Source organism: Amblyomma maculatum, chromosome 1 (genome assembly GCF_055883805.1).
Source record: "Amblyomma maculatum isolate TAMU_Amacu chromosome 1, ASM5588380v1, whole genome shotgun sequence".
In the NCBI taxonomy this organism is placed as follows: Eukaryota; Metazoa; Arthropoda; class Arachnida; order Ixodida; family Ixodidae; genus Amblyomma; species Amblyomma maculatum.
Window position 1 is genome coordinate 451555613 of NC_139344.1, and position 24970 is coordinate 451580582.

The window sequence follows — 24970 nt, forward strand, 5'->3', positions numbered from 1 at the left end:
ACCGGCGACTGAACATAATGCCACGCGCCTAGCGCCACGCGGCCGCCGTGCTTGGTGCCGACGACGATGGAGCGGTTGTTGGCTCGAGAGGCGCGCTGGTGCTGAACGCTGTTATCGGAGCTAGAAGCCGACCTTACTCTCGGGTCCTCGATGGCGTCTACCATCACGGCTCCCTGTGACTTAAGTCGTGACAATATGATGACTACATGCAATATAAAAAAAAAAAAAAGGGAATTGCAGTTCGCGACATACGCTCCGGCACTGCACCGCGCCCCGGCCAGGTGAAAATTTTCTGCTGGTTTTTTGCTGGAAGCTGCTGGTTTGTGCTGGAACCAGCAGGTAGCCTGCTGGATTTTTGCTGGTTGTACTGGTTCCAGCAGGGTGCTTGCTGGTTTTCCACGGTCCCAGCAGGCGACCTGGTTTTCCACTGGTCCCTGCAGGCGACTTGCTGGCTGTGCTGGTTCCAGCAGTGTGCGTCTGCTGGTCTCAGCAGGCAACCTGCTGGCTTTGCTGGTTCCAGCAGGGTGCTTGCTGGTTTTCTTTGCTCCATGGTTCCCTCGTGGAATGCTACTGGAACCAGCAAGTAACCCACCCAATTGTTTACAAACGCATGTAATGGAGTTCATTTACGCACGTGAGAACTTGTTGCATTCCCATATCGCGAGCTCATTCATTCTACAAAAACGTAGCGAGGGAAGTATATATCCGTTTTTACATCATGTTTCTGCTCCGTGATCAAAATATCGCCGTAGCAGCGAGACACCTTTTTAAAGAAGCTAACCTTTTTTTTTTTTTTCGGCTAGCCACAGCGTTATGCCGCTATGAGGTATTGCAAACATCAGAGACGCAAAAAATGTTATCTGATCTTTACGATTTTGTTTATCATGGCGTAATGCACGAGGCTGTTACCTGTTACTCTAGGCACTATACTGTTACTGCTGTCACCTTCATCATCTGCTAGTGTAGCAGACGACGCGCCTTCGAACGATCTGGTGCAACGATCAGAGCAGAGCGAATACAATTACGTGTAAGAAGGTATAAAAATAGTAATATTAGCACAATTTGAAATATTTCAGGAGTATTTGTCCGTAACGTTTGACAAACGCGCATTTTCAGCGCTTACAACACTATCGTAACTAGGGTGGCTATCGTAACCTTGATCGTAACCGTTCCATCCGTTTTCTGGTTGACGATCAACAAGCCAAAAGAAGCCGTTCCGAAGTTTAGACATTTACGTAGTGAGCTGTTCTGCGCCGGCCCGTGTTTGCGAAGGCGGAAGTATTTTGTGCTTTTTACAATATTTAAACGTCGTCGTCAGTATGAATTATTTAAGGCATTTTATCTGAAACATCTACGTAAGTTTGAACTGGTCAAGGTAGTGTGACAACTTCTGTCAAGACTGAGAAATGTGATGCGACATCTGCAAGGCCTAGGACCTGCGTGTGTTTGGTAAGTAAAAAAGTGCATCTCATTTCTTTTTTCTTTTTTTTTTTGTAGTCTTCGCATTATGTAATGTCTTGTAAAATTGGGCTTACGTTTATTGGATTTGCGAGAGCTTATTATAGGCACAGTGAAGCAAGCGAGAACAGTGACTCAAGCGCGCCCGCTCGAGTCACTGTTCCCGCTTGCTGCCAGAGCAGTTCGGCAGTCATGAGAGCCGCTTACTAGTCGAGCGATTATCAAAGTGAGCTGGTAATTTTGTCGTCCCTAGTTTAAAATAGGCCATATCATTTTGCCGAAGTATCATTGGTGCTATTTTCGGCAAGTAAAATATCTTTGTCGCCCGATTGTTTTTCGCTTTGTACGAACAGTGGTGAACAGCCAAGGATTCAAAGAACGTCTAATCGCAAGTTAAAACACTGTGCAAGTTAACACACATTCGGTACGGTTCGTTGTAAATAGACTAACTAGACTGTCTTTCCAAGCCAACCCATTTGCAGGGTATGGGTGTATGACTTGAGTGGCATACCAAACAAGGTTAAAAGACTATGCCGCTAAACAGTCATGTCTGGCTAGCAATGGGTATACCTCTAACCTCTCTGATTTAATTTAAAGGAGCGAACAGCCTACGAGTCCAATGTAAACGTTGGGGATAATTTTTTTTTTTAGGTTGTTGATATTTACAAGAATGAGTCTTATGATGATTTAGGGAGAAATAATATTAAATGAAAAGCGGCATTGTTTTTCCTTCCACTTTTCATTTAATATTCTTTCTCCCTAAATCATCTTAACACTCATTCTTGTCAATATCGACAACAAACTTAAAAAGAAAAATTATCCCCAACGTTTACCTTGGACTTGTAGACTGTTCGCTCCTTTAAATTGTATCATAACGAGCCCCTCATTTCATCTAACCTCTCTGGTAATACCACACCAGTTGTTACGTGACATCTGTCTAAAGCAATGCACTGACACTTTCCTAGGAGTGGCATTCTCATGGTTCAATGAATGAAACACCATGGGTGCATGTGGGCATTAGTGCAGTCTGCACAGGCACATGCAAAAGCTAGCTGTCCACACTTAGTAGAAGTGCTGTTCATTGAAAATTTTCTCTAAACGTGGTTTCCATCACACTTGACCAGTTCTCATGTGGATTTGCACTGAATATGTGGTTCTTGGGTAGATGCTTTCAATTTCCATTATTGATCTTTTATGTGCAGTAGCATGGTTTTGGTAGCATATTTTTCTGGTCTTTCTTTTCCATGCAGCTACCTTCATGGCACCATCTGAGTTGGAGCTGGAGCACATCTGCTGCAGTACCACAGTCTCGAAGGGAAAATGTGTCCATGCAGATTGCAGAATTTTATATGGGCATGGAAAATAAAATTAAAATATGAGTCATGACTGAAACCTCTGCTGTTTTTATTTTCTTTGTGCAGTCCAAGGCAGTCGCTGCACCAAATTCTCGTAGGCTGACAAGCTCCCAGAGAACCAATGCACCAAATTCTGACTATATGCAGTCCTCAGTTCAAAACCTAGCAGCCAGTGGTTCCAATAACCGCTGGTCCCAGTGGCTGCTGGTTCCAGCAGGAAACCAGCAGAAAATTTTCACCTTGGCTGTTTCACCTTTTCGATCGATTGAGGCAAAGATTTCAATCAAGACATGCATGTACAGACAACTTTTTTAATTTTTCACACATATTTCTTCAAGAAACACTCCATTAACAGTTCTTGACGTCATGGCCGGATGTGATGTCATTATCACTTCTGGTTATTAGACATGGCCGGATGCGACATCATGACGTCACGGCCGATGACGTCACCAGGTTACAAGGCCGACGGCGACGCAAAACGCAGGAACAGCCGCCAAAGAGCTCTAAAATGAAAAAAAATGGCACCAAGCAAGGACCCTAAGGAGCATGGGGAAGTACAGTGCAGTCAAGTTTTGCATACCAATCTTTTGTTTTCAGGCTGCTGTCAGGATAGGCGCTGTTGTTCGTGCATGCTGGGCATACATGATCATTGATGGCTTAAAGCCATACCTTTTGGCAGAGAGATAATTGAAAAGTACTACAGGTCCTGCTGATATGCAGCTGTAATACTGGTGAATTCCATACATTTTCAGTAAACAGTGCTCAAGAAAAAAAAATTGGAGGCATTAGATGAGCAACCCTCATATGGCTTGCGCAGAGATCACATATGCTTCTGTAATTATACTATTCCTAAGGCAACAATCATATACAGGCTTTGAGACTGTACATTAGTTGTGCTTGCTAGATGAGGCCAAAAACCCTTCCTGCTTTGACTGGCCCAATCAATAAGTTAAAACATTCTACAGCTGTGAAAGTCTATGTACTATCCTCCACACTTGCCTCGCTGTCACATACGTATCTGGCCACTGTTGTTACAGTAAAGGACTGCGTGATTATGTATTACAAAAACTCCGAGTCCACTCCATCTCTTCTACTTCCTACAGTAAGATGGCTGTCTAGTAGTTTATACAATAAGTAGGTATCAGCACCTTAAGCAACCCAATTACACACCCAATTTACTGTCATGTCAGGCCAGGTGCAGATTCCATTGGACCTTGTGGAAATACGCAATAGACAATAATCTCCTGATGAAGTTAAAGGGCTTTCAGAGAGTCAAAGTACTGGAGCGAAGTACTGATGTGGGTCCAAATGACGACACCATGAAATCCCAGTCTACAGAAATAGTGATCTTGAAGGCTACTATCGATGATGCCAAAAACAGATTTCTAACAATCTTCTGTTTTTTGGTTTCACTCATAACGTATTGAAGAAATGGAAGCAATCGAACGATGCTGTTGTCTCACTTTGCACCACCAACTTGGTATCTCAATAAACCCAGTTAACATCCCTTTCGAGAGGACAGCAGTCACCTCATATTATTGCGCATTTTGTCAGATTTAAAGACAAGAATTAAGGCATTCTTGATTTGTGTCACAAGGTTAAAGATACGAATTTTATCTCTGTGAAAACCTTTTACGCCCACTTCGTTTTGCCCACGAAAACGCTTCTTGAGTTTGGCAATGACCAATACTTGTCGTTTAAACTAAGGAACAATAATCTTGTCATTCATGGCAGAAGTTTTGTTTATGACCCTTGCTCAGATACTGTGGTTTTACAAAAAAAGCAGCACGCAGTCTATTTCAACCTTGTCAATCTGCATGCGATGCTCGTGCTAATCTTATCTCCTATTTATCTTCGCGTCATGTGAGCATCATGTCATGCTTATCAATTGTCGTTAAACTGCGCGGTAAGGGAAGGGAGGAAGGAGGGAGTGAAAGAAAGAAACAGGTGCCATAGTGAATATGACGTCAAGGATGTGACGTCATGCAACCGGAAGTAAAGCCCCAAAAAGAAGGGCACAGGAAAAGGAATAAAATTGACGAACTAGCAGCCTTAATATCCTGTTTGAACACAGATGTAGTTATCGACTGCGAATTTTGGTTAGATGAATTCAGTTCCAGCGTTGAAGTGTTTCGTTCTGAATATGTATCTTATCGAAAAGGTAGAAACACAAGCAGAGGAGGCATGTTCTTGCTTATAAGGCAAAATATAGCAAGCTCTGCAGTCACTGCTGGTGATATCAAGTGTGAATCAGTGTGGTGTGTACTGGCACTTAAGAATCATGAGCATATCACGATCAATGCATCTTACTGCCCATCTAATAAAAACATTCATTTTCTTAATGCTCTCTCAAATGTTTTGCTGAAAGTTTCAACTCATTATTTCCTTACTGGAGGAGACTTTAACACGCCTGATGCTCAGTGGCATAATAAATTTCCAGCACTCTCCTCCCACTTGCTTTGCGTAGCGCCTTTAATGAATTTATTTTGACACATATCCTTTTTCAATTTGTGGCAACTCTGACCAAATGACAGAGTGGGGCAAGCTAAATTCTTGATCTTTTGTTCCCAAACTCCACTTGACTGCTTTAGTTTCTCTCGGCTGTGCCTGGAATAAGTGATCATAATACTGTAGTAGCCCGCATTGTAAGCCTGAAACTGATCATCCCTGTGCTGCAGCCTTGAAAGAGGATATTACAATAATAGTATTGTTGACCTTTAACATGAACTTGGCAGCTTTGTTCAATACAGCGCTAACAGAAATGTTGAAGAATTGTGGTCAGACTTCAAGAATAGGCTGCTGGGCCTCACTGATGTCGATATATACCGAATACTTTCTATAAAATGCAGGATCTAAGCCATGGTTGGCAAAAGGATTAAAGACACATCAACAAAAGAAACAGTATGCTTAGAGCCTATTACAACCACATTACCTCAACTGCTTCGATGAAACTTGAGCATTTGAGCATGGAAATGAAGTCTAAAATCAAAGTAGCATAAAAAGAGTTCTTTCTTGCTCTTTTACCGTGAATTGAAGTAATAAAAAAAAATCTAGAATTTAGTTAAGGAAAATAATAAAGATGAGGTTGGAATCCCACTGAAAATAATGCTTATCAGTGATGCAAATAAGGCAACCTGCTTTAGCCATTACTTCGCCTCTGTTTTTTCGTATTCGACACCAAGGCTCACTTCAGTTACCGTGGGTGCCATTCCTGAAGTCATGCCTGACATTCCAACTAATAGGTCTGGTATTCTTAATCTCCTTCGAAGCTAAAACAAAATTCTGCTCCTGGCCAAGACGGAGTACCAAACTTTCTCCTTAAATCTTGTGCAGACATCATATCTGATTATTTATAAGTGCTGTTCATAAAATCTCTGGCCACTTCTGAACTATTCCAAGAATGAAAAATAGGGAATGTAGAGCCAATTCACAAGACAGGATCGAAGGATACCATCTCAAACTACAGACCAATTTCTTTAACTAGCATTCCTTGTAAGACTCTTGAACACATAATTTACACTAACATCTGTTTTCACCTTGACAACAATAATTCCACTATTGAATATCAACACGGGCCCAGATCAGGGTGGTCTTGTGTCACACAGCTAATTAAATTTTCCAAAGAGATATTTTGCTCATTTGATAATGGTTTTTAAACTGATTGCATTGTTCTTGATTTTCAGAAGGCATTCTATAAAGATTGTCATGCTCTTCATTTTCACAAAATATCCACTCTTTGTTTACCTCGAAATATTCTTTTTTGGCTGGAAAATTAACCAACTGATCGTTTGCAGAAAGTATTCACAAAATAGAGCTCAATCTGCGACAGCTTCTGGGTCATCCGCAGTGCCACAGGGCTTCGTTTTAGGCCACTCCTTTTACTAATTTAGATAACACGTGACAAGGGCACTATCAGTAGGTACACCGAAACAGCAATCATGACGCTCCTAGAGCTTAGAGCAGTCTGCGCTACGCAGTGATGAAACGTCGAACGTCTCTCTCGCCTAAACCAGCCAATCCCAGCACGGTAGGATCGACTACAGCGCTAGAAAAAATAACTGCATTACTTTCCGGACACACCTTGTGCTGCTGGTGGGTGTTGTGGAACAAAGCAACCTCTTTGAATGGCCTCTGTCAATGCACCACTTTCTGTTCATACATAAGAGAGCCGATAGTGCTGTTAAAAGAAAGCAACACATTTGAAAATCCACCAAGAAGCGAATGTTGTTTGCACTGAAATGCTCTATTAGGGAAAAATGCAATGATCGTTCAAGACAGGTAAGGCTGCTGTTTGGAAAATGATGTAAGAAAACGAAGACCAAAAACCCCTTAGCATCACTTTTAAACAAACTAGTCTGTAGGCAGCACGAATAAGCAAACTAACTGAATTTCTGAACCACAGAAAAAGATGAGCAGTAAACATGTCAGCAAGGCTGCAAGACTGCAGTAGTATTGTGCACATGCACATGGATGAAGTAAAACATGGAAAGTAAGGCCACCAGATTAAACAGTATTATTTTTGCCGCAATACTCCAACAGGACGAGTTGTTGTCACGGATAATAGATGCTCTAAACAGTGGCAAACGCATGCTCCTGCAAAGGTCAGTAAACAGGGACCTTATTACTAAGAGAAACACAACTCGATGCTAACTATTTATTTACATATAGCAATACTTGCATAAGCATTTGAAAAGCAAAACACCAAACAGTGCCCTGCCATCATGCACAAATATCGCCTGTTCGGAAACACTGTGCATTCTGCAACAGATTCCCCCCTTCCAAAAAAACAACAGGCTCAGTTCAAGACTGCTTCACATACGCTTGCACATCTCATTCTGCCATATCATAATACCAAGAGCCCCGAAACAGTGCACAATGAAGTCTGCTGACCTGCAGCATATGAGAACAGATGTAAATAAAGAAGGAATGCGCTAAGGTTCAGCACCTCGATTAGGTAAATTGCTTTTTGTTGCAATGTACTTCCATCAAAGTTAAAAGTACAATGATCAGAATAATCAGTAGCACGTGCAACAAGGTTGACAACCCCGAAGATCATAATGACAACAGTTTGCTACAGTGTAGAGTTGGTTAGATTGGTATTCATTTCAATATGGGTAAAATAAAAAAGTGATGTTCTACTGGGAGCAGAATGCCAAAAGGTGGCGACGTCCATGCTCCTTGCCTTCTCCTCGCTGCCAATAAAAGCCAGATCAAGCAGACTCTTTTTTCCAATTGCGATTTACCACATTTTTTGGTGGCTATTTCACGTGCTTTGCCACGTGCATCAGAAAAGCAAAACACCAAACAGTGCCCTGCCATCATGCACAAATATCGCCTGTTCGGAAACACTGTGCATTCTGCAACAGATTCCTCCCTTCCAAAAAAACAACAGGCTCAGTTCAAGGCTGCTTCACATACGCTTGCACATCTCATTCTGCCACATCATAATACCAAGAGCCCCGAAACAGTGCACAATGAAGTCTGCTGACCTGCAGCATATGAGAACAGATGTAAATGCGCTAAGGTTCAGCACCTCGATTAGGTAAATTGCTTTTTGTTGCAATGTACCTCCATCAAAATGAAACACCTCATTAAAAAGTGAAATGCATACGCCTGTCTTAACAGGCTTCAATAAAGTCATTCAGAGAACTGGGGATGGAAGAGCTTTTTTTTTTTTCTAGTAATTAGCTGCTTGTTGTCTTAACACTCTGCTTTTTCCTTGCCTTGTTTATCCATGCCTTTCATCTCATCCTGTCATGCAGTCACCCCTCTGATGCAGGCATAGATTATGCTCACACCTTCAGGAAGTACCATATTTTCCGGTTTATAAGACGCACACTTCATATTTAGAGGCCTTCAACAAAAGGACTGGTATATAAGACGCACCCTTGTTCAAGACGCACCTAAATTTATTCAGGTTAGGGTAGTAGGACTTAACATTCTGCTCGACCATCACGTGCTATAGGCCTGAAAGAAAATTTCTTACGTGCGCATCACAGAAAAAAAAAAGGAGGCAATACTTATGTGCGAAAAAATTCTCTCTTAGTGACAGCAGCACTTCATTAGGTTACTACTCAAATTACACAAACACTTTTTTAATAAAATTCTTGAAATACTTCACTTTGGTACATGGTTGGCGATATTTCGCTACAGCGCTCGGGCGTCCTCTTTGTGTTCATAATTACTGGCTGATCGTCGCCGAACATGGTAGTTCTGATGCACGTGGCAAAGCACGTGAAATAGCCACCAAAAAATGTGGTAAATCGCAATTGGAAAAAAGAGTCTGCTTGATCTGGCTTTTATTGGCAGCGAGGAGAGGGCGAGGAGCATGGACGTCGCCACCTTTTGGCATTCTGCCAGTGAGACGGCTGTACAATTGTAGAACACTATAACGACTGTAAATATTCTAATTGCAGGCGACCCCGCCGGGGTGGCGCAGTGGTTACGGCGCTCGACTACTGTTCCCAAGGACGCGGGATCGAATCCCGGCCTCGGCGGCAGTTTTTCGATGGAGGCGAAAAGCAAGGCGCCCGTGTGCTGTGCGATGTCAGTGCACGTTAAAGAACCCCAGGTGGTCGAAATTTCCGGAGTCCTTCACTACGGCGTCTCTCATAGCCTGAGTTGCTTTGGGACGTTAAACCCCTCAAACCAACCAAACCAACCATCTAATTGCAGGCATCGCTACCATTACCATTTCACGATAAAGTTAACTAATAAAAATTTGGCAAAAAAGAAAAAAAAGAAAAACGCACATAAGGCTCACTGTTGTATATGACACATTACCGTATATTTTGTTTAAAATATCGAGTCTTATACATCGCAAAATATGGCAGGCATTAAGCGCAGTAACTGCTAATATAAGCAAACTTCCATCCAGGGGTTCACACTAAACTCATTAAGAATGTTGTCCGTCTGCTCTGCTTTCAGCCTGAAAGGTCTTTTGTTTTGAGAAAGGGCAGAAAAGGGTAAGAGATTTGCACGGGCTGGCCCGAAAGCGGCCCGGACCGCGGGCCGTTTGGAAGCCCTCTCCCGCAGGCTCAGACTGGGCCCGGGTCAAGGTATATTTGTCTCGGGCAGGCCGGGCCGGACACCCCAGTCACGAAGACATGCAACTTTCGTGGAAGCGTGAAGATAGTGCGATAAGCGTCTAGAATGCACAGCATTTTCCCGCGAGAGCTTCCGAGTACTTTCCAGGCATCGACTTGCCTTTCCTCCCCGCCTCCTCACTCCAACGGATATTTGGTAGCAGTCAGTAACCGAGAAGAGGGGCCGCTTGTGGGCTATTTAGTTTCAAGTTTTGCATCTCCGCTTTGGCAACACCGGCGCTGATATTTAGGTATCGGTTTCAAGATCCACGCTGCTGCCTACAAACGTTTGGTTGTGGCTTACTCCTGCCTCGACGTGGCCTCATTTGAAGCGGGACATAGCTCGCTCAAAGCATACACATGCAAGAGTTCTCTCTTGCTTCTCTTGTTGCGAAAACTTTACGTGAAAGGCACACTGTGAGCCAGGCGAGCTTATCGAGTACTTGGCCACATAACCGTTCCTTGTTCAAGTTTAGAGCTAGCACGCTTTTGGAGAAGCAAACAAGCTGCTTACCGAAAACTATCTTTACTGTCAAAGAACGTTTTAGTCCTTCTGACCCGAAGCTGTAGCCCCAAAAGAAACTTAGGCACAACTGGGTTTGTTATCCAGAAGTGCCGCAAATGCCTCTTGCAATGCATAAGTTGTTTGTGCAAAATAAGTTAATTCTAAGTACGTGCTGTGCCTCTACATATTCAGCAAATTTTTCATTTCAAACGTGAGAACTCAACATTCCAAGATCTTGGATAAATTTATCATCCTGAAATTTTTTTTCTTTTTCATAGCTTCAACTGCAATTATAGCATGACCGGCCGGGCCTTAAATTTGAGCACCGGGCCGGGCTCAGTCCCTTTCAGAGTCGGGCCGGGCCGGGCTCGTGCTCAAAATTTCAGCCCATGCACTACTCTAAAAAGGGAGAAAAGTTCTGACTGCACTCATAAAAAAGGCACGAACAATGGGCAAAAATGGTATAGCTGAAATTAGGGTGACAAAAGAGCACTCCGAAAATGATGTTGCATACCCGTCCCAGAGCATGACTTTGAAAGCAACAATTGTACACAATTTCAAAAATGCCCTGTTTCCAGAAGTAGGTGAACACATTCACACCAAATTTGTTAAAAACATTCCAACAATGGCACACACAGCCACGCCAGTTGCTACCATATTTGGTATCTCCATAGAAGCACCAAAAGATTCTCACTCAAGGGTCCAACTGTAAATCCAAAAACCTGCACCGCCTTTGTGCAATCACACAAGCTCGGCAAAAATTCCGCATTTCAAAGCAAGTTGCACATACACAGCAGAATAATAGACTAGACAAACTCACACCACTTCTCCAGTGTCTTTAGTGTCTCGAGGCAAAACTTCTTGGAAGTTGTCTCAAGTTCAAAGCATTTCTGCTCAAATCGGCCAATTTGTTCCTGCAGGCTCTCGATGATCATGTTCGACTGGTGCAGCTGTTCCTTAAGGCGTGCAATCTCTTCACCCTTCTTCCGGAGGGCCTCAGCGGCCTCTTGGGAACCTGCTGCACCCCCTTGTGGTTCCATACAGGCAATGCTGACTGAAGCAGCTTGGCCAGGGCATTGAGCATTAAGACTCTCTTCGTGAGGGCGAATACAGGGCACTGCCGTTGGAAGAAGCCTGCGACCTCGTGCAAGACTCTGAGCAAAGTCGTTTTCTGTGAAATGCCTCGAACAGATTCGCGCCTTCCTCAATCTCGGCGACAATTCCTGCCCTAGTGCAGCCAACCACACCTTGCGGCGGCGAGGGCTCTTTGGAAGGGCATGGTAGGTTACCTGCATGAGAAAGACAAGCAGTACTTTAGTAATATTAGAAAGAAAGCTACTACATATTTCCTCCAGTGCTTGATTTGTGCATACTGCATACAGCTCAAGGAGGTGTTTTTTGCTCCTCAAGGAACTCCTCTGCTACCAATGGCATTGAACGATTGTCGTGACATTGTGGATAATTCCCTTAGACCTGCTAAAGTGACAACATACAGTGGCAGTTTAAATGAGGGGTTCTCCAGGGCTCACTTGGGCCAAGGAAATTTGGTCGCGGCAGTTGGCCTCTTTTGAAGCACTTCTACCACTTTTTGTTGTGTTGTGTCCGACTATTTCAGTATAGCAGATGTTTGCAGATTCTATATGCCTAATAAAACACTGTGATGCGTGCCGTACCACTTGGGTTAGCATTAATTTCGCCAGCATGGGGTTCCTAAACGCCCATACAATTTTTCAGTACACATTAAATGTTTCTGGGTATATGTGCAGCTAACCGAAGAAAAGCCCAAACGACCACGCAGCCTTATGTTTTTCGACGTGCAACGCTTTAACAATGCAATCTGCTCGTGGTGTTGAAAAGCAGAGACAAGCAAGGCCGGCAGATACCGGCAATACACCTAGCGTTACTGAAACGAATGCGCGTTGCTGAAAAAAGGACGCAGTAAGTAAAAAATCCCTCATGCGCACCGATTAAATCACCAAGCAGACAATGAATGCGTGGTTATTCAATCAGAGGAGATTCCCGATTTATTGGAGTGTTAGAAACGAAAACAACGCCTGCAACCGCGATTACCTCCCGACTAAGGAAAGCAAAGACGTCAGCAACTGTCGTGGCAGGACCGCCCAAATAACCAGCGCTGTAGGGTGTCTGCGGTCTCAACGGCGCAAAAAAAAAAAAAAATGAAGTACTTTGAGTAATGAACGCACAGAATTGGCGGTGGCGTTCGAACATTGGAATACGTCTGTGCGAATTAGGAGACAAGCGGTGCCTCACAATCATCGCGTTTTTCAAGTGTCGCTACAACCGATGTACACTAGCATCGCTACATACCTTGTTGCCGAAGCAGTCCCTGTTTCCTCGTTGCCCACACGAAGTCAAGCAGCACTCGGATGCCATGATAGTCTACAAAAGAAGCCAGGTTAAGTAAACGCCAATAAATGCCAGTAACCACATGCAACGCAGGGACGCGGCAGAATAGCGGCAGACGCGATGGTCACATGTAGCCTGTAAGGGCCCCTGGAGAAATGGAACCCTCAACATCAACGCAAGGTCATGATCAACGGAGCCAATAGCTAGTGCTGTTGGATAGAAGGAGGCCTTCTTTGTCACAAAATGGTAGCAAGCGCCCCCTTTTCTGAGCTGTCCATAGGAGCGGTCTTTTCTAAGTAGCCAACTATATTATAGATGACACCTTATTTACTGTTCATGAAATCGTCCTCACCGGTAATTTGTATTTATTATTATTTCCAGCGCACTGAGCTTGCACAGTTGAATCCCATCCTGCAGCGCGCAATAGCAGACGATGCTACGTACAGCCACCGAGGTTCAAGAGCTTCCGGCTGCAATACCCATTGCATGACATTCCACTCGAATGACATTCAGAACTTTGGATGATATTCGGACTCGGTGGAATCCCGTGGCGCTGCACGACAGTTTCACAGTTGAAAGCTTCACTCGCGGCGTTGCAATAGCGCTACGATTCATCGAGTTTCGCTTCTGCATGTACAAAATCCACTTCTAGCTACAACATATGGCCACTGCTTTCAAAGCGCCATTGCGTCCGACCCAGTCACGTAATAAAGCTAAATTGCAGGCCATGCCAAGTACCACCGAAGGTTTCATATGTGCTTGTATCGGTTTGCAACGATATGCGCCTGCATAGGATGCAGTACGTGTTGTGACTGAGCTAGCAGTGTTGCTTTGAAAGCAGAGTGGCTTGTTGGGCGAGTTGGTTGTGTGGCGTCCCTAATCTCGGGTCACACATTACAACCGGTTATGTTGCCAAACTCGAGTTCGTGCTGAGGTAAGGAAGGAACGGATCAAAATCCACAACTTGCCGTTAAAAGTATTTATTATACTGAAGTGGTTGACTGGAGGATTGATTTAAATTGATTTGATTTATCTGGAAAGAGAGAAAGAGGAGCTGTTGGAGGGCTGCGGAGTAATTTCGACCACTTGAGTAGGTTGGTTGGACAACATTTACTTCCATCGGAAATGGGCGTCCTCCTTGCCCCCGGCACGGGGAAGACGGGGAGTCGTGCGCCCGCGGCATGTCGCCAACGCACTACAGACGTGAACGGATATAAAAAACTGTCGTTCAGCAAACGTTCGACAAGCATGGCATACATTGCAGCATGGTAGCTACTTTGTCCATTTTAATCCGAATTTTTCCCAAGCCTTTACAAGAATAGGAACAAAAAAAAAAAAAAAAAACTGAATGAGCAGTGATCACATCGAAGCTTCTTCAAGGCTAACATCACAGCAACTCGTCGGCAACAGCAAAACCGTCTTTCAGCGCTAGATGCGAAACCGTTCATGTAGCACCGAAGATGAAAATAATTTCTTGAAAATGTAATGTAAATTGCAAAAGCAAGCGTTGTAGGGTTGAGTTTTAAATGTTATGACAATTCATATATTAGCCAATGCGTAGTATTATAAACATTATTTTAATTTTGCAAATAAACAATGTTAATTTTTACATATTAAACTTATTATGAAAACAACAAATAGTTTGATATTCATGACACCACTTGTGCTCGAAGTGGTAAAAAGAGGCCAATAAATGATGAAGGTGATACTCTATTCAGTGACTTACATATGCATGAGTTCACCTGCTATATAGAAAGTATGCAAGAAACTTCTGAAGTGTTAAAGAAGGACAGTCTCACTGAAGACTCATTTCAAGCCTTATATAGCGACCCATTGAGGCTCTCTTCGGGAAAGTAAGGTTAATGTGCGGAAGGGAATGACATATGCTAGATGCGAGGGCTGTAACAGCTAGCGGCACATGACTACATTGTCAAGACGGACGTTTCATCTGAGAGCAAAATCAAGGCACTGAAGGAATGATGGCATATCTCCTACCATCCCATTTCCCACTGTCACATATTCCGGTTTACCTTACGTCGCTGGATATATCGTTTAGTTAATCAACTTCGGGTGTGACGCTTGCGCTATTCTTTAAACTAGTGAAAGGAGCAGCCCCATGTAGTACGCTCTTCTACGAGGACAATATTCTAGTGGGCTGCATTATCCGAAACCAGAGCTTGTTGCCCTATTGGACATGTTTTTTTTTTTTTTTTGAAAAAGCTGCCGTGCATCTACTACACACAAAGGTTCTCGAAGTATGTAAGATCCTGATTCAGTCAGCATTTCAGAATTCAACACTGAGTTGCCCCAAAGGAATTGACAACAGCTATGTTATTAGGTCCGCTTCTTTGATGTCTGAAAAATTTCTCAGAATTCTTCTTAATTAATTATACCAGGAAAGTGACAGAGAAGGCCGAGGGGCCAACTCCTTATGTGCACAAGCCGAGCAGGAAGATTTTGAGACTGAATTTTCTAGACGCAGGTCCCATTTAGATGAATTACTGAATATGTAGTGCAATGTGTAACTTTGAAGGACAATTTTTTTATTGTTTGCTGCTCTTTTCGATTCTGCTTAACTGTTTATGCCCGTTTCCTTGATTGAAAGTAGTCGCGAGACTGCATATACATCTTCGGTCTTTCAACCGACTGATATGTTTTGAACGAAGCTAGAACAGCCCACTCCACAAGACAAGTGCAATGTTTATTATATGAGTAAATTTTTCTTCTTTACTCTGAATCTGAGACGCGCCATGAATTTTTGCCGGTGCCTCTTCTGATCTAAACGAAAACGGTAGCAGTTGACAGAATCGCCAGCCAACAGTTCATCATGCACTCACGTCAGGTCGCGCTACACCTGCTTAAAACATTCAAAGGCACATTGCATAGCCTGGTAAATTTATTTTTGTGCAAAAATGTTGAAGTGTAACCGAAGCTTCATTCGACCGTGCACGGCCGCACTGACGAAGGAACGCGCGCGTGAGCGGATTGTTGACTGTATTTTATTCCTCGTACACGATAAATGTTCGATGTTGATTACGGACTTTGTATAAACCAGAAGGGGCGAAATGTCAGGACCTGCCGGTTGCAACTGACGCGGGCGAAGCTAAAAGCGAGCGCGCGCTTCCCTTGCGCGTGAACGGCTGTAGCGGAGGAGCAGCAGGGCGGTGGCGACCCCACCGAGGCGCGGCGGGCGGTGGAAACAGACCCCATTGGAGAGGCCGTAAGAGAAGAGAAGCGCTCTCTCCTTCGAGACCGGCCGTGGTAGCCCTTGCTTGTTGCGGCCTCTTCCGCCAGATGGACGGTGCGGTGCTGAATCGCAGAGTCCGCGCTTCACAGCAGGGTATCCCAGGCTACTCTACTTGTAATATTTTGTCCTATCCCTGGAGATTGTGAGATCTTTAACGTGAGCTGACATCGCACAGCACATGGACTATATTTAACGTGCGCTAACATCGCACAGCACACGGACGCCTCTTCGTGGGACAGCGCACGTGCGATGTCAGCGCATAGAATCTGCGCTCACTATCACCCCGGGGTAGGAAAATTCTGTTTTTCTGCTGCCCATAGTCATGCCAGCACTGCTTGGAGCCATGGGGGAGGGGAGAAGACTGTGTAGGAGGAGGAGCCATGGCGTGGACAAAACGAACTGCCGCGAGCGCTTCCTCTTACAAGGGAAAAAAAACAGAGAATCCGCGAGATACGCGTACGTAACGTGTGGCTACGTCAGATATATGAGTCACGTGAATGCGCATTGACGATCTGCAAAAAACATTTAGGACTGGGGCAGGTGGGTAACCGCCGCTTGTGGCGGGGGCAAGCCTGCCACAGAATTTTATCTGTTGTAGGCCGTCATTGCACCCGCCACCGTTTCAGTTGTGGACGGCGGCTGTTGTTGCGGCGCGCGTCTTTCTCTTCCCCTTCCTTTTCTTTCTTCTCTATTTTCTCTTCTCTCTGCACGAGGCAGCGGAGGTGGCTCAGCTACAGAGTCAGTAGCAGGCCCGTGCATTTTCTTTTCCTTTTTCGTACAGCCACTACAACAACAACCTCCTAGTAACGTCGGCGCTCTGAGCGTCGAGGAGGCTGCAGGCCCGAAAAGCGACATCGTCTTCACCATGCAGGCGGAATCGGGTTCTCTCAGTCCAGGCCTAAGCAGGTCGAGGGTCCTACTCGTCTGCCGTCGGAGGACGGAAAAACGAATTTGGTGTTTTGTAAAGTGTGCACCTCCGGGCGTCGTAAGCGCATGGACGCAGAGCTAGCGCGGAGGCCCGCCCGATGTGTCGAGAACTCAGTGACCTAAGACATTAGCGGGTGGGCCTCAATCAAACTACTGTATATTGTTCTATAGCGTATATATTTATTTCTATTTTTACCTACTCTTTCCTTTCTCCATATCGCTCACCTCTTTGATTTCTTCTACCCCTTTCTCGCTATCTCTATATTTCCGCCGCCCCAGTACAGGTGCTTCAGATAGCAGATACCGGGGCTGGCAAACATCTTTTCCTTTCTTTTGTATATAAATAAAATAACCACTACCACCACCACCATTTGAACTTCTCCGATGCAGGTGCTCTCACCCGCAGTTTTTCTTTAAGGAGTATAGGCACGTACATTTTCTGTTTCCGGGTTTTTGCTTTAAACGAGTCACGGTGGGCATGTATTAGGACCAGTTTCGGTTTCGAGCTCTCCGAGCACGAGCGCGTGATGACATCAAAGATATTCACGGCTAGGCGTCACAGGCCACCTAGCCGTGAATAATCACATAGTTTTTACCTATTCTTGCCTTGATTTCAGCCATCAATCAGCTAACCTTCGTTTGGTTATTTCCACCCTTTTAAAGTCTATTTTTCCTCCATTATCCTTAAACCCCAATGCTTTGGCTAAATCTTCCCCCTTGCTTTGAACTATATAGGATGGAGCCCTTTACAGAAAATTATTAAGTGTTCAGCTGTTTCCTCATCTTCCCCACACACACTGCACAGCCTGTCTATCTCTTGGTATCTGAAAATAATAGCTTTAGGGGCAGGTTGGTGCTGCAGAATACCCAGAAATGTGGCGCAACAAAGACATTCACATGAGAAGAAACACAACACAGGCGCACACTACCAACTGTAATATGGATGTGATGGTGTTTGTTGCGCCACATCTCTGGGTACTATCTCTTGGTACTTGACTCGGTACGTCTTAGTCCGCAATACTCCTGTCCTAGCTTCGAACAACAATGAGCTGCCCTTAGAATTATCGTAAATGTAAATCCCAAATAGTTGCGCCGATGTGGCAGTGATTCGTTCCGCCATCGGACAACAATAAGTCCGCCTTGCGCGGCAACAGCCCGTTATGTGGCCCTTTTTTTTTTTTTTCTTGAACCAACATTTTTGGTTCATGGCATCTTTTCCCAAGCATTTCACCCCAGAAGAGCCGAGCACCAGACCGGGGGAAATCTTGTACCCATTGGAAACCGGTGGGTACCCGGCGGTACTGGGGATCGAAACCCGTACCTCCCGAATGCGAGGCGGATGCTCTACCACAAGGCCGCCGCTTTGGTTATTTTCTGCTTGAAAGTTCGGTACATTTCCAATCCTGATTTGGCCTCCAACCGCGTTTTTCACAAACCCCTCTCTGTTTATTTAACCTTTTTCTTAATTAATAATTTCTGCCTGGTCCCCCTACTGCTGTCTAAATATTTGCTTGACAATTGTCTTGTCCGCCTTCTCCATCTTGTGTCAACATTCCTCATGTAGAGGTAGCTGAAGACTTTCCTGGCCCACCGCTTTTCTCCCATTTTTCTCAATCGTTGCTTAAACGCTATTTTACTGCCAGCTTCCCTGCTCTCAAACGAAGGTCACCCTGCACTCCCTGGTTTGGCGTATTCCCATGAGCTCCTGAAGCAAGCCTACCTACAACGCGATGCCTAATTTCCAACCGTGCTAGGACCTCTGATCTCATACACAGGACCACGGTGGGTTCTTCCACCGTGCACAGGACTGCATTGGCAAAAGTAGCAAAAGTTAGACTAGGAACCATCACTAGGAACTACACAGGATGGATGGATGGAATATAGGAGCGTCCCCTTTGAAACGGGGTGGCAGTTGTTGCTATACTCTAATCCCCCCCCCCCCTCCCTATATCTTAATTATTGTTTTAGATTGGTTAATTATGCCATCATTCTATTTATTCAATTTTTGTTTCTACATCACTAACATTATGTCACTTTTCTGCTTTTAAGCCACCAGTCTTCCAGTCGTTTTTTTGCTAGGTTCCACCGCAGGTTTATTCACCCGGCCACTGGTATCTCTAAACCCCAGAGCTTCAGGAAGAGTGACTGCGCCTGCATCGACTTCCGGATGGATAGCATTGCATTCGAGTACAACATGGTCAACTGTTTCAGTGTAGTTACCACATACAGCACATGCGTCATCTTCATTGTTAAATTTCTTTTTGTAGCTGCGTGTTTTAAGGCACTCTGATCTAGCTTCAAAAGTAGGGCACTGCCTCTTGAGTTATCAAAGAAAGCTTCCTTCCTTGTCTGCCTTTTCCACTTTCGGAATAGTTCCAAACTCTGTTTCTTTTTCATCGAATTTATCCAATTTTTACCTTCTGTGTTTTTCACCTGTTGCTTAACGCTCTTTATTTCTTCATCATTGTGACCAGCATACTTATTGGTTAGTTTCATAGTTATTTTCCTCCATTGTGAGTCAACGATTTTTAGGTATAGGTATTTAAATAATTTAGCTGCTCACCTGTTACTGTCCAATTTCCTCAGGCGTTCCTCATATAATATTTTGCTCCTAACTTCCCGTACTTCGAAAGATGCCCAGCCAATATCTCTCCATATCACCTCACTTGTGGTTGACAGTCAGTCGCAATCTTGAAATGACGCGCAGTACATACTACTGCAAGACATTCTTGTTCTGTTGCGCCGTAGTTTTTCTCGGCTGCCTTCAATTGCCTTTTCGCACAAGTGACCGGGTGCTCTATGCCGTCGTGGATCTGGGAGAGTGCGGCTCCTACTGAGAGTATCGAGGCATTAGTCGCTAGGGCGAACAGTCCAGTAAAGTCTGGGAAACATAATAGGGCTTCAGCAACTTAAATTTCTCTTCTGCATTTTGAAAGCTTCATCTGCCTCTGGTGTCCATTCAAAAGGTGCTTTGTTCGTTAGCTTTGTCATCGGGTTAGCTATTTCCGCAAAATCAGAGATGTAGCGCCGATAGTAGGTGACCAAACCGAGAGATTGGCGGACTTCGGTTTTTCTCGTGGGGTTCGTAATTCCTGTACGAACTGTATTTTTCCGGGGTCAGGGCGCACGCCGTTAGCCTAGACAATGGGTCATAGGTATTTCACCTCCGGCTTTAGAAATTGACACATAGCCGGTTTTGGTTTCAAGCCGGCTACCATTACTTTCATGAACACTCGTTCGATATTCTGCAAGTGCTCCCCGAAAGACTCACTGTGAATAATTGTGTCATCAAGGCACACGTGACAAAGCTTCCCGAGCAGCCCACACAGCTTCACGTCGGCTATCCTTTACCACACTGCTGCGCTGTTCACGAGCCTCATCGGCATCCTGTTTGTACTCGTATGCTGGACCACGGCCGGTCTCGAGGGAGAGTGCGCTTCTCTTCTCTTACGACTTCCACCGCCCGCCGCGCCTCGGTGGGGTCGCCACCGCCTCACTGCTGCGCTTTTGTTACCGCCGTTCACGCACAAGGGAAACGCGCGCTCGCTCTTGGCTCCGCCCGTCTCACTCGTAACCGACAGGTCCTGACATTTAACCCCTTATGGTTTATGCAAAGACGCCTTCATCAGCGTCTAAGATTTATCGCGTACGAGAAATAAAATATAGTCAACACCGCTCACGCGCGCGCGCGCCTTCGTCAGCGCAGCCGAGCACGGTCGAATGAAACTGTTACACTTACTTCAATATTTTTGCTCCCTAACTTAATTTTGTACAGAAATAAATTTATCAGGCTATGCAGTGTTCCTTCGAAAGCTGTAAGCAGGTGTAGCGTGACCTGACGTGAGTTCATGGCAAACTGTTGGCTGGAAAATCTGTCAACCGCTTCTGTTTTCGTTTAGAGCAAAAGAGGCACCGGCGAAAATTCATGGCACTTCTCAGATTTAGAGTAAAGAACAAAATTTACGCATATAGTTAAAATTGCAGTTGTCTAGTGGAGTGAGCTGTTTTATCTTCCTTCAAAACGAATCAGTCGGTTGAAAGACGGAATATATATATATGTAATCTCGTGACTGCCGCACGTACCCCTGCGGACAAAAGTGGTATATTTCACGGGCTGCGAGAAAACTGCCTACCAGATTTTTATGACAGAAAAGCAGTTATTTCTGAGATATACATAACGTACCCTCCTTGATATACTTTCCATATATAGTCCAATCAATTTTGTGTGGCACATTTGTTTATACTGAAAAAATGCAATTGTTGTGATTCGCATGGAATACACCACTTTTGTCCGCGACTGTACGTGTATAACAGATGTAGCCGATTTAATACATTGATGAACAGCAACTTTTAATCAAGGACATGGACATGAACAGTTACGCCTAATTGAAATGAGCGGCAAACAATAAAAAAAAAATGGCCCTTAAAGTCATATATTACATTCATCAATTCATCAAAACGTGACCTGCGGCTGGAAAATTCAGTCTCAATCTTTCTGGCCGGTTTGTTCATACAGGGAGCTGGCCTGTAATTCCTCTCTGTCCCTTTCTTGGCATAACTGACAACAAGGATTCTGATAAATTTTTCAGGCATAACTGACAACAAGGATTCTGATAAATTTTTCAGATATCAAAGAAACGGGTCCTTATAGGCTCTTGTTAATTCCTTCAAGGCAACTCAGCAATTGCGAATTCTCAATTGCGCTGCTTGAATCAGGATTTGAAGTACTTCGAGAGCATTTGGGTGTGGTAGATGAACAATTTTTTTTTTTTTAAGAGAACCTAGGGCAATAAACCCTGTTTCCGATAATGCAGTAATTCTTGTCCTCGTAGAAGAGTGTACATGGGGCTGCTCCTTTCGCTAGTTTCAAGAAAGATAGCACAGCGTCACACCCACACCCGATGTCACTGATTAACTTATCAATGTATCCATCGACGTAAGCTAAACCGGAATATGTGACAGCAATGGGATGACAAGAGATGCCACCACGATTCCTTCATTTCCTCGGCTACTGACTATGGCCGAGCAGAACTGATTTCTTCGGCATCGACGCAAACTGCCTTGATTTTGCTCCAAGATGAAACGTCCGTCTTGACAATGTGGTCAAGTGCCGCTGTTACGGCTCTCGCATCTAGCATATCGTTCTCCTCGCACGTTAAGAGAGATATCAATGGGGCCACTAAGTTTTCTGCTGAGGACGGAGCCGACACCTTTCCCCAGGACGTATTCTACCACTTGTACACTAGACTCGTGATGAACAGCATTACTTGAAATGTTTATTCAGTGAAAGTTTCCTTCTTTAACGCTTTAGAAGTTTCTTGGATGCTTTCGATATAGCAAGTGAGCTCGTTTTTCAGCCACTGCAATCGAGTATCACCAGCTGCGTCACTTATTAGCCGCTTTTTACCGCTTCCAGCACAACGTTGTCATGAATATCAAACCATTTCTTTGTTGTTTTTATAATAAGCATAATATCATGTAAAATTTCTATAAAACAGTGTTTATTTGCAAAATAAAATAATGTTTAAATACAACACATTTGCTAATGTATAAATTATAATAACATTCAAAACTCAACCCTAAAGTCTTCACTTTGTTATACTAATACTTTATATCATGCAAGCATTATGAAACTTACATTACATTTTTATGAAATTATTTTCATCTTCAGTGCTATATATGGGTGGTTTCGAATCTAGCGCTGAAAGACGGTTTTGCTGTTGCAGACAAGTTGCTGTAGTGTTAGCCTTGAAGAAGCTTCGATGTGATCACTGCTCATTCAGTATTTTTTTTTTTTTGCTATTTTTGTGCAGGCTTGGGAAAAATTGACAAACGTAGCCACCATGCCGCATGTAATATGCTTGTTGAACGTTTGCTGAGGGACAGTGTTTTTATATATAGACTCGGTTCACGTGTGTAGTGCGCTGATGACAAGCCGCTGCAGTATCTACTTTCCATGTTCTTTCATTTCGGGGCTGCACTCACCACGAAACAAGCGAGCAACAGCGCGAAACCATGCAAAAGCCACCCGCCGCCGCTGAAGCAGATGCGGAGCGAACAGTGAGCAGGTCGCGCCCCTTGCTGCGGCGGAGAGCGTAACTCAAGGATAAGAGTTCGAATTGTTCTCTCGGCGATTGAGAAGGCCGTAAGAAAGAGCACGCACTCTCCCTCGAGACCGGCCGTGGCTAGACCGAAGACGTGCTAAATGCCGTTTTTTATTTGTCTTTGGTGTTTATTTCTATCTGCCAATACCCACTAACCATGTCCACAACGGTAAAGTACTCAGCTTTTCCGAGCTGAGACAGGGTTTAGTGGATACTGGGCAGGGGGTAAGGGTCTACTCGCGTTTCTATATTCAAGTCTCTATAGTCTACCACGAACCGGTAACCTCCATCGGGCTTCTAGTAAGGCCGGCGCACCGCAGGGAGGGGTTGAATGTTTTATGACGTCAGCATTTAGCAGGTCGCCGACCTGGGTTTCCATTTCTTCTCTCTTAGCGAAAGGGATCCGGTATGCTCTACGGTAGACAGGCGTGGCGTCGCAGGTGTACATCATGTCCTTAATGGCCTGACAATGTCCCAGGTAGATTTTGAGCGTAGAGAATACCGCCTGATTCCTTGCAATTTAAAGGCTGGTTCACACTTGCGACTCGCGGAGGTCGCGCGACACGATTCGTCACGGAGGGGGCGATTAGTCACGGAGGGGGCGACCCGAACGAGTCGCCAGCGACCCGTTTGAGGGAGTCGCCATGGAGTCGCTCGCTGACCGATTTCTTGCGACGCGACTTGAAGTCGCAAAGCAACTGAGCCAATCCGCAGCGCTTCTGCCTCCTTCCAAGGCGGGAAAATTCAAGACTGCATGCGCGCGTGTGCAAGATCGACTTACTGCGCCCGCAGTTGTTGGGCACACATGTTAAGGAGCACTGCGAGAGTGAAGCATACTAATTCACGTTTGTACTCGTATCCTTGGTCATGTGCTTGACGCTCGGGCATGAGGCGATGTCGTGATCTGCTATTTCGCGAGAACGCTAACAACAGCGCACACACCACCGCCGCTTCCGTCTTCGTCGAACTATAGCGCGTTGGCGGTCGAAACAGTACTAAACATAGGAATGACCATAAGATCCGGTTCTTCGCTGATAATTTCACATATTCATAACCGAAACGAGTCCGAATTGATCTACCCCGAGCGCGGTAGCAGAAGCCGTAAAGGCACGAAAGCCGGGCCTTCGTTCAAATCTCGTTCGGAGAGGGGTTTGTCGTGAAGCGAGTCGCATTCCGATGTGAACACTCCCTGCTGATCGACGATTGTCGCCGGTCTCCCCCTCCGTGACGAATCGAGCCGCGCGACCTCCGCGAGACCTCCGCCGCATGTGGCCGTGCTGGCAGCCGCGTCTGCCTTACAAACTGGTTCTGAGACATCTGTGCTGAACACAGTGCCAATAACTTCGTTCTTGCTGAAAGAAATATACTACACTGTTAAGGTCTATTCACACTTGTGACTCGCGAAGGACGCGCGATTGGCAGTCGCATGCGACCAGACAGCAACCGATGTTCACACGTGCGAATATGCGACTTGCGGGTTGCTCTCCACATCGTGTCTACCTTGACTGTTCACCGCATAGAGTAAAGCTAACTTACGTTCACGTCAGTTGAGCCGCTGATTGTTTGAACGGTCTGCGGCACAGCAGTCGCGCAGCTGGAAATCGAGCAGTACCCGAACGGCCCGCGGCAGTGGTTCACACTGGCGACTTGCGGAGGTCGCGCGGCTCGATTCGTCACGGAGGGGGAGACCCGCGACAAGCGCCGATCACCAAGGAGGGTTCACACTGGCGTGCGACTGGCTTCAGGACAACCCCCTCTCCGAACGAGATTTGAACGAAGAGCCGACTTTCGCGCCTTTACGGCCTCTGATACCGCGCTCGGAGTAGATCAATTTAAACTCATTTCGGGTATGAATATGGGCAATTATCAGCGAGGAAGAAGGTGGTTATCCCCATGTTTATTGCTGGTTCGACAGCCAAAGC

The 24970-nt window shown here is 45.0% G+C and overlaps 1 protein-coding gene and 1 long non-coding RNA gene across 2 annotated transcripts; one reads left to right on the forward strand and one right to left on the reverse strand.

Annotated features, from left to right (window-relative positions):
* The first annotated feature begins 9042 nt into the window (after window positions 1–9042).
* LOC146209655 (uncharacterized) lies at window positions 9043–9561 on the forward strand. The gene is made up of 2 exons (XR_014707132.1): window positions 9043–9229; window positions 9489–9561. It is a non-coding gene; the product is annotated as an uncharacterized LOC146209655 (long non-coding RNA).
* LOC146209656 (uncharacterized) lies at window positions 9490–12969 on the reverse strand. The gene is made up of 2 exons (XM_084602987.1): window positions 12732–12969; window positions 9490–11692 (listed from the first exon to the last, which is right to left on the reverse strand). The coding sequence occupies exons 1-2, from the start codon at window positions 12795–12797 to the stop codon at window positions 11210–11212; spliced, it is 549 nt and encodes a 182-aa protein (XP_084459113.1). The 5' UTR covers window positions 12798–12969; the 3' UTR covers window positions 9490–11209.
* Between the last annotated feature and the right edge of the window lie 12001 nt (window positions 12970–24970).